Source organism: Trachurus trachurus (assembly GCF_905171665.1).
Source record: "Trachurus trachurus genome assembly, chromosome: 22".
Lineage (NCBI taxonomy): Eukaryota > Metazoa > Chordata > Actinopteri > Carangiformes > Carangidae > Trachurus > Trachurus trachurus.
Window position 1 is genome coordinate 17,862,458 of NC_139907.1, and position 10,942 is coordinate 17,873,399.

Genomic DNA, 10,942 nt, shown 5'->3' on the forward strand with positions numbered 1-10,942 from the left:
CAAGCACCACATGACAAACGTGACATCAAAATTCTCACCATGCAGCTGTCTAGCCATCAGAGAAATGTGTAAACCCCAGAGGTGATATGAGACATTTTAAATGTGTTAAGTTTGGTGTTTTTATGCTGATACACTGTAAGAACATTTATTCACTGCTGGCTACCAATGTGATGAGTTTCTGTTGTGAATTAGCATATTTTCAATATTTCACTACGGATATGGACATTCCAGACAGGACAATTTCTTCTTTAGCACAGAGGATAAAATGTCTTTCTTCTCTTCCTGCTGTCATCATTATCAATGAGAAACACATTGTTCAACTACCTTTTGACTTTCTAATTCTGGTTTTCTTGTGAGGTCAAAGCAGATTCATGCATATAGCATGTATATAGGCTACCTGTATCACATGTATGAGCATTATAAATATGTAATGGATTCTAATTCATTTGACAATGTATAAATATGAACTAACCTACATTTTGATGAATATAACGTGACCAAAGCCTTTCCACACATGTTTAATTACGTATATGACCGGATGATACAAGATAAATTTGCAAACTGTCTGCTGACCGCATTGTGTCGGTCAAAAGGGCGTTTTCTGCCCAAAGCTCTGCTCTTTCACTTAACATTCACTGTAGTTAAAATCATGGGTGCTCATCAGCAACCACACAGTGTGACTAAGTGACCTCATGGTCTTACATCAAAATATGGCTGACCAATACACAACAAAAACACAGCTGGAGTTACTATGCAAACACACAAGGAGCTGAACCCTGCTGATTAAGGGAGGGATCTGCTGTGAACAAACACAGAAGGACGCCGACTTAAAACCATAATTCGTTCATTAATTTTCATTGTCACCACACTTTCAAAAAAAAGCCACATTTGAGATGACGGTATCAGTGAAAGACACACATACAAACACTTACACACCCATGTCGCCACATACCCAACAGCAGCTAACTTTCATGACAGAATCCCCTCTTCTGGCTTCGAGCTGTGGGTGGTGCAGGCATTACCACACAGTGGTACAGTAGGAGGGGTGTACTGTACATTAATGCTGCGTGCCAACAGATGTTTTTAATGACTGGAAGGCTATTTCAGCTGAAGCCTGAGAAAGCGGGAGAAGGATAAAGAATTCACAAGGAGCAATGCTGTCATAAGCACAATATTAAAGTTGTCCAAGGAAAACAGTGTTTAAAGTTGTGTTATGATTCCATTCAATTCAGATCATTAAAGTAGGGTTTGTGGCTACCTGACCTTTTTCCTATCATCAAAAATCATCAAGGAAGAGCCAGAGGCAAGGAAAGGAACGCTTATTCCCATCAAGACTTTCGCCGTGACTCACCGTTTGGCCATGTGACGGGTGATACTATGTTTCCACAAACACTGATGCTGTGGTTAATGGCAAGATGACATGGATTTTTCTATGCCTTATCAGTCAGTACACTACAGTGTAATACACCTGCCACTGCATTGCCTTATATAGAAAGAAAGCGAAAAACTCTCAACGACAAATAGCTGATCCCAGGGCAGTAAGTGATATGTGCCATATGTGCTTTATCACTACACAGTCCTGAATCCACAGACCAGGGCCGCTGTCAAACACATTGGCCCCTGTGTAAAAACCCGGAAAGTACATTTTCATATATTTTTGTATAAAAGTGCATTTCTACAAATAGCTGACTTCCTGTAATATATGGGTTATTGGTCTTTCGATGTAGTACACAGCAGCCGTCATATGTAAGGAAGCCGTTCTGCACGTGTTAATCTCTCAAAATGAAAGGGGAAGCCTTGTTCTTTTTCTGGAGCTGGCACTCCTTCACCTCCACAGGCTCTGTAATTAGGTTCTGATGGGGGGCTGACTCTCCTCTGTGGCAGTATAGCGGCTGGTGCCAGGCTGCGCTCCTGCATCCACCCTCACAGGCTCAATCGACCAACTCACTCAACCAGCTACTACTAGGCTGACTGCACAGGAATGTGCAGGCCTCCTTGTCTTCCTCAGGATATCAATCACGACTTATTGGGAAAGGATACCGCCAGGTTCTGAAGTCACCGATTCTGAAGCCCTGACTGATCCTTTATGAGCGAGTGCTCACTGGGGAGACGTGAATAACTCCCTCTTCCGTGTAAAATTTGACAGATCATCGATCCAACGTGGCCAGAACGCAAGAGACAGTGACAAACGTGCAAGTCCAAGCCATGATTTAAAATCGAGGGGGAAAACAGATTCAGTGGGGTTGAAACAGAGATATGATGATGTCTGTGTACATTAGAGTCTGCTCTAGACAAAACAAGCAGGTTCCTGAACTGCTGTCCAAATGGTTTCTGTTAGAAACCCTGACTGCTGCAAGCTGCTCCCAAGAAGAAAGGTAACTGCAAAACAAAAGCATATTTACTTTTATGACCACCTTTAAGATTTATGGCCCACTACGTGGAATGAATGTCTGACTAAGAGAGATTTATTGTGCATGCAGTATATTTTAAATATATGCCACAACAGTGTAGGGGGATTAAGGTAGGTTAAAAAACCAGCTACTTTTTAAGCCCTACAGGTGTGGTGTTCTTCAGCCTGTCCATTATTTTTGTTATATACTGCAGGAAAAAACTAGAATACAGTAAATTTAAAATTGTTTGTCATTAGCAGTCAGACGATGAATCATCTGCATCCAGTTAGTCGCAAGACAAAGTCTTGTGTCATTGTTTAATTCATATAGGCAGGCCTGCATTAGATGCTTCAGCAGTAATGAAGAGCAGATGATGGATGGATGATGGGGAATTTTAGTTTCTCAAAAACTCCTTTAACTCGACAAGATGATTAAAGGGTGGGAAGGGAGGGAAAGTAGGTTACACAAACTAACACATCCAGCTGTCCAGTAATGTCACAGTTTTGTACTGTTGGACAAAAGGCAGCTCCACATCACAAGTAGTGTCTTGCACAATGGTGTATTGCTTTATTCCAAAAAAAAGAAAAAGGAAATTCTCACACGATGGCCACAATTATTGAGGAATAGCAGTGTTGCACTCACTCACCCGTAGCACCAGTTCAGCAGTTCAGTCTTTACAACTAGTTTGAATTCTTATTTACGATATCTGGGAATTTCAAAATGCAATCAGTCACATATTCATCTAAGCACTCCCTAAAGTTCAGCTATTGATCATGCGGACATCTGGTTGAACTCAACCAATTCTCAGTGGAAGTGATTGCAACTAAATCGTGTAGTGAAAACTGGGCTTTTGAGATTAAGTCAGTCTTCACCAGACAATGGATTCAATCATATTCTCTCACATCTCCAGGCTTTCTTTCTGCACTTTTCACTGAAACTGCTCCTGTGCTGCAACGTCTCATGTGATTAGTGTTAAATTCATTATTATTTGCTTTATTGGTTTACCTGCCAATGTTTTGTTCTGGGAAATCGATCAATCTGTAAAAAAGATCAAACTGTTATCGCAGTTTCCCAGAACCCAAGATGAGGTCATTATGGTTTGTCCAACAAGTGGTCCAAAATCCAAAAATATTCAGACAAGCGGTTGAAAGAAGAAGAATTTTGACGTGATAAAGTCTCACCATTTCCATTAGAAAAATTAGTTAAATAATTAACCCAATGATCCAAAATAGCGACAGATTCATTTCCAGTTAACTGAACTTATTCATTGTCTGATCACTTCAGCTTTAGGTGCCACACATTTGCAAGTTTAGCAAATCTGACAAATGATAATTTGGTAATTATTTTCCTGAGAATTGGTTTGGCATTTTTGTAGTGCAGTTTCTTCTTACTTATCAGCATGTACAGCCATACTGTCAGCTAATAAACTATCTGTCTTGATAATACATATCAGTCTAGGTCCACTGCACTGACTGAAGACAGTTGAAATACTGATAATCCCTCAAACACTAAGCTTTGTTTGATTGCCATTAACACATACATTTACAATGGGAAAGTGGAATTATTAGGCCAGTAACAATATTGTAGACAATATGACATAGATCATGTCCTACTCCAGCACTGGGATTCAAGTACTGTAGTTTTTCCTTGCCAACATCCAGTAGTGATAGTAGAAAACGGCACCCTAGGTTCACAAAACTGCATAATAAAGTTTTTATGAGTCTAAAAACATCAAACACTTTTCCACTGATAGACTACACAAATGATGAGCATGCCATCTGGCATTAAAATACTGAGTGAGATAAGATCCTGAGATAACTCACTGAGCTCACGTCTAGGAGCAGACCCAACCTCATAACCAAGGAAATTTTTTTACAGTTCTCCACTGATGTGGTCGTAATGTACAGACCACTCAGAAATGTGCAGCACATAAAGGGTGAGTATTATGGGTTGGGGTACAAAGTAATTCAGAATTCATTAAATATATAAATGCAACTCAAAGAATAGACAAATCATGGATATAGAATGCAACCATAGATCAACTCATGCTCATATGGAAAGAGCAAAGTCCCTTGAACAATGAAACAACAGTCTGAGACAGAGTTTCACATGAGTTTTACTAGCAGGAAATAACGCACAAGAGGCTTTATAATATGGCCCTCCTATGGAATTGTGGAAATGTGGATGGAAAAATGAGGCAACCCTCAGTTCCAAAGTACAGAAGCATACACAATAATATTTTTCTCCACTTTCTAATATGGGTGTGACTCCCTGGGGATCAGTAACAAAAGATTTTACAAGACCTTGCCATCGATGCCCCACTGTGGGCTGACCTTCTAAACCTCATCTGAGAGCAGAACTGGGTGGTGTCTGATGGCGCTCTGGGAAACCACATTGCTATGGTGTTGTAGAAAACATACCTGCAGTTCGCTGAAGTTTGTGTAGGAGCTCTGGATGGAGAGAAATTGTTCAGCTGGAAGAAGAAGGCGCATCTTGGAGTCAATGTCACTCAGCTGTTCCAGGTCAGAGGGCTCTGGGGTGTAACCTTGGCCTGTCAAGAGGGACACAGCCCACATGTCCTCCTGGAAGAAAAGCATCACTGAAATAAGTCATTGCCCAGTGGGTATAAGCTTGCTTTATTTTGTAGTAACCTAAATTCAAGACTGATAAATAATCAGCTGTTGCTTATTCAGCAACCTCACAGTGATGTCAAAAAGAGAGAGGTTCTAGGACTTGGAATCCACTTCTGGTTGGCAAATGGTAAGCTGATGACTCCTCTTCCCACAGCGTGGTCAAATGCCAAAACTGACAATTGTTTCACAGTGATTGTTGGGTCCAGTGAGACTGCCATTATATTCTATGGGAAACAGTGGGTGGGTGCTGAGCTCATCATGGCCCAGTGGTGATGTAAGATCTTGTAGCAGGGCTATCTTTCCAGAGAAGAGCAGAACTCAACAATTAACACACCAGTAAAAAGCCCGTAAACTAGGTGGAGCATTGCACAAAGCCAAAAGTTAACAACGCCTACGAATTCTTAGGATCCTGATTCATGGTTCAAATGTACAGATCTGCTCTGATCGAGCAACCACCACAAGCAGCAGCTTGTTTGGACTTTGCTGAATGCCTCAGTCACAGACGTCAGAAATCCTGCAGCTTGTCCTTTGTCTTCTCGTCCACACCAGTAGTCCACTGCTTCAAATATATAAGTTATTAAACAGACATAACATAAAAATGTCACGGACAGAATGATGGAATCAAACCATTACTTACAATGGACCTCAAAGACAAGATGTAAAACACAGTCCCAGAAAAAAAGTTTTACTCTGAATCTGTGCCACTGATGGTATAGTCATGATAGCTTGGTTGATATAAACCAGTTCCATCTGTAAATGGATCGTTGGTTCATTTTAAGAGGTGTAGTGATATGCTTTCTTGCCGAGTGAGAAGCCTGAACTGGCTGCAGGTGGCAGCTTTACAGTATAAACATGAGAGTGGTATCGAGCCTCTTATCGAAATTCCTACAACTATTACTTCTTCCAAAAGGTTTGTTTGGAAAACTGGACGGTCCACAGTAAAGAGAGACAAGAAAGGTACAGTCTATGGGTATGACATGCAACATAAAGTGCAGATGGAATCAAAGTAGGAATGTTGAAACTGCATTTATGTCTCAAGTAGAAATCAGTCGGTTCATTTTTCAAAAGAACAGACACACAGTTACTCAAATTGAGAGCTACTCTTCCTCCTTTCATAGTATCAACATGAGGCTATTAGATGAGGTGCGAATGTCAGTGCGCCACCTCTCCTGCACCAAGATGTTCTACGAATTCTGACTGCTGATCTATTGCCCCGGGTCATCACAACACAAAAGTGTGGAGCTTGTTAGGATGAGAGTCACTAACATCAAAAAGAAAGTGTGTGAGCAAAACAGTGAGCAGTGGCTTGTGGTTGATGTGTCCTGGGGGAATCTGCCAAGAACTGGGTGAAGTCCTCAGAACTGAAGACGCATCACTGCCAAAGTCCTGGTGACATAAATAATGTGCTTGCTCCGTTATGGCTATTCATAATAGCAGGCCTTGCAATAACAGGAAGTCTTCTTCTAGCCAATAAAAAAACCCAGAGCATCTGTGCTCCCCTAACTTTGGTATCTGTCGCCACAATTACTCCAGTATTGTTCTAAAAGTCAAGGCAAACATCATAAATAGAGCAACAAGAGGTAAAAAAAAATGCTGGCAAGCTGTCCTACGGATGCAGAGCTGTCGGGGTCAGCCTAAATGGAACCTTATGTGAGAGGTAAGTATGTTCCCTCTCGCTCTCTCTCTCCCCACAGACTTCATCCCATCTCAGTTCAAACTGGCCTCACAGCTGCCAAAAGAGCCATTAAAGCAAATTAAAAGTGAGAATAAAAACATTTGAAGTTAGGACGGTGAAACGGTCTACTGCTCCGGGTGGAACAGGATGAAGAGCCATCAAAGGAAAACAGGAGGCCTCATTCTCTTCGGCTTGAACACCCTCACTAAGACAACACACAGCTTATAGTGTACGACTATATGAAAGATCCTGGCTTCTGAATTTCACAGAAACACCACAGAGGAAATTGTATGATTATAAAAAAAAAAAAATCCTTAAAATGTGGCATATGAACTGCATATGGCACTTCACATCTGGTTCATCATCAGAACCATTCTGAGGAGTCAAAATTTTCTGCCCAGAGGCTGTCTCAGCTGCCAAGCAGTCATCAAAACATGGATATTTGACTGATGTTAACTTTGTGTGAGCCATTCTGTGGTCCAAAGAGGGGCCAACTTATTCAAAAATATATTCAATAACATCATTTTGAAAAAGTTCCAAATGTAAGACAATGACATGCATTCCAACAAATAAGGTCACAAAAGAAAATTAAGACAGAGATTGTTTAAAAGGCTGTGACTAAACACTTGAAAACAACATTTCAACATCTGAAATACTTATATTTCAAACAAAGTAAATATGAGGTAGCAGAAGCAGAGGATGGGATTATCTGCTGCAATGCTGCTCACCATAAGACCTGTAGACATGAGAGGGAAGTATTAAGAAACCCCAAAAAGAGGAACTGGCCCTACAGCATATGTTGCCTGTTAGCGTTTCATGTCAGCCTACCTCTGTGTCTGCGCCTTTGGCACTGTCCTCTTCCTCTTCGTCTATTTCTCGGAGGAGCTCGGCCAGACGCTCTCTCTCCGCCTGGGTCAAAAGCATTTGGCCCCCTTCACCACTTACTAGCTATTGCATTACACAACATTTGGAGAGACGAAAAAAGAAACAATGAAAATTATCATTTGCATCGCATTTCTATTATTTTCCGTGGTGCCCTGATTGGATTAAAATATGTCTTTTTTCTTGAACTACAAACAAATATTTTCATCATTGGAAAAACAAACAGTGGAGAGACTTGCTCTAAGTCATGCGATAAACCCCAGCGCTGCAGTTTGCCCAACGTGAACTTTGACATACCTCAATGTTTCTCTTCACAAAGTCCTTCTGTTTTTTCGTGCCTTTGGAAGCTTCACAGTGGCTGCCTTTAGATTGATCTTCCCCTGTCTCAAATGATTCTGTTGAGCTGCCTGGACTCTTTTCACCTGTTAGACAAGCCATTCTTTAGATCCCAGAAGGTAAATAAGTAAGTTAAAACTTTAATAATAATCATTAGCAAAATCGGAGTTTCTGCAGCAATCTTTTCGCAGTCATGAGTTTTTATTCTGTCATCTGTCCATGTAATTTAAGACAGCAGCTGCCCAAGTAATCTTGAAACTGGATGAAGAGTAATTAATTTCTAAAAAAAAAAAACTAATGCTACAGGTTGAGTGAGAAAAATGTGCCTCATCACAAATATAAGAGGTTCATGCCCCCATGACAGCAAGCAGCAAACTGCCTAAGTGTTCTTCATCAGGGAAAATGCATTGAATTCCTCATGGGCTGCTAATTTGGAGTGGGAGACAAAATCATCTATTCCCAATCAACAGAATAAAAAAACACGAGAACTTGATCAGTAAATTGTTCACGAGTCACATGTGGGTAATTTGTTATGCATTCACCTCTGGAAAACTACTGTAATATCTGAATAAGTTCACTGCTGTCTGCAGTGGAAAAATAACAGCCACACGTTCCCTTAGCTCATGGCGCCATCAAGTGCACAATGTAGGCAGTGCAACTGATATATGTACATATCAACACATGAACCGAACATGAAAATATGTGTGCTGCATTTTTTGTTTGTTTGTTTTTTCATGTTTGATTTACATGGACTCACTTTGTTCAAAATGTTGCCTGTGTCTATCACTGTCAGGAACCTGAGTTTCAAACAGAGAAACAAACTCCTCATCCTCCTCTTCTTCTGTCCCTTCAAGATAAAAGAAAAAACACATTTTGGATGTCTAAGAATGACTGCATGTCAAATAATTCTCAATATTGTTGCCAAACTGTATGTTGTTGTTTATGCTTACCGCTGGGTGCTTCCAGAGCTAAAAACAGTCTTGTGTTTAAAGCCTCATGAGCACTTTCAGACCGACCTTCTGGCTTATTCTGCTGCAGAAAAATGCATAGTATAACATCACACCATCAGGCCCTGTTCAGACATGGCATTGACATGCATCTTAAGTAAACACAAATAGTCAGCTCTCGGTGGCTACATCAGTTAAAGCAGAAGTAAGTGGTCCGGTCGTTTTCACTAATGCTGCGTTCCAGGCAGGCTTTTGAAATCCTAAATTACAGCTTCAAGTCACAACTTACGACTTTGTAGCGTTCCAGGCAACCCACTCGTGTTTTTCCGACCTGTTTTACCGGTGAAAGTCACTATAACGGCCACTCGTAAATTCCGACCCGTGAACTCGTACCAGATCGAACTGGTACGACTTCACGGTCGGAAAAATACGAGTTTCCTTGAACGCACCATAACAGTCCTCGTCCCTACGTCGCCACATTCACGGCGTCCCTTGGCTGCACACACAGCCCTGCATGCCGTTCTCTCTCCTCATTGGATAAAAACTGTAGGATACGATAAATGTTTTCTCCTCGACTCAGAGCAGAGCAGAGTGACTGACAGACCCGTGTTTCAGACCAAACACTCTATGTAAGTGATTGCTGTCGGAAGATATAACTATTTAAGACTTATATTAACACAAATATATCACTTACTTCTGCTTTAACACTTCCCCTTGACACAGTCGCATCATGCAAAAGTTTGGGCACTCTTGGTCAAAATTTGTGTTAATGTGATAAATTAATCAAGTAGAAGATTAAATAATCTCCAAAAGGCATAAAGTTAAACATAAAACACTCTTTTGCGATATTTTAGGCAATATCTTATTACCTAAAAATAAAAAGACTCTAATAAAGTAGAGTGAAAAAGGGGAAAGCAGCAGCACCCTGCAAAACCCTTTGACCAAGGTAGGCTATCAGACAAGCTACTTACTATTTACATGTTGTGAGAGTTTCCAAAGGGGGGGTTACTATAGGTACAGTACCAACCTATGCAGGATGCACACACTTTTACTGAGGGGTGAGGGCCCTTTTCCTTTTCTGTCATTTTGAAAATGTAACAGATGGAGAGAAAAAAATCTATATATATATTGTTTAAAATGTCAAGGGAATGTGTCATCCGTAACGTTATACTTTTAGGAGATCATTTCATCCTCCACTTGCTTATCTGTTCACATTAACAGAAATTTTGACCAGGGGTGCCCAAACTTTTGCATGCCACTGTTCTGAACAGGGCCTTAGTGATAAGAATGGATACATTTTTCAGTCAAAAACACATATTAACTGATAATGTTTTATCTACCACAAGTTCTTGCCAGAGTTTTGTTTGAAGTTCTTTCCTTTGACATCTGACTTCTTTTTCTCTGCTTATCTTTGCAGACAGTATTTCATCAAGTCGTCTCATTTCCTCAATGGCTTGTTGTAGTTGTGAATCTTCCTTCTCTTCATCCATAACATTAACACAACACAGACCTTCATAAAATAAAATAAAATAATTATTCTATTACTGTGCGTAATTCAGTTATGATGATGACATGCTGACATGTTAACAACACCTACCTTGATCAGGATCACTTGCTGAAGAGCAGATTACAGTTTCTTCAGAGCTACTCTGGAACAACAGGGAAAATAAGTTTTCTAAAGTTATTGGAAGTTATAACATCTTTAAGTTCACGAACACAAGTTTAGTTCTGCTGATGGATCCTTACTTGACTCACCGGAATATCAGCAGCATCGCTGGTTAAAACAACAAGCGAAAATGGGCTTGTAGGACAGATTCTTTCACTGTGAGACAACGACACGCTGGACACACGGCTACCTGTCTGCTCACTCGACGCAGGCCTTGAAATGTCGTCTAAACTACCTCTGATAATTTCCATCGTGTTGTTCTCTTCAACTGAGTTTCATTAAGAAATGCCTACTTGCTTATAAAACAGCCATTTGCCAAATAAAACACTTTAGCGAAAGAAACTTTCGACAGTTTTCCGCGCAAGGTTTGGTAACTATGGACGCAAACACTCCCGGATGTTGTTACTATGGAA

General features: G+C 40.6%; 1 protein-coding gene across 1 annotated transcript in view; it reads right to left on the reverse strand.

Moving 5' to 3' along the window:
- fsip1 (fibrous sheath interacting protein 1) overlaps positions 1-10,780 on the reverse strand; it is a gene marked incomplete at its 5' end in the record, with an annotated part of 29,350 nt that extends 18,570 nt beyond the window's left edge. Inside the window, 5 exons of the mRNA XM_083997594.1 lie at positions 4,811-4,972; positions 7,527-7,646; positions 7,878-8,002; positions 8,674-8,763; positions 10,765-10,780. Of these exons, the coding sequence (XP_083853720.1) occupies positions 4,811-4,972; positions 7,527-7,646; positions 7,878-8,002; positions 8,674-8,763; positions 10,765-10,780 (513 nt within the window). The remainder of the gene's footprint in view (positions 1-4,810; positions 4,973-7,526; positions 7,647-7,877; positions 8,003-8,673; positions 8,764-10,764) is intronic.
- Between the last annotated feature and the right edge of the window lie 162 nt (positions 10,781-10,942).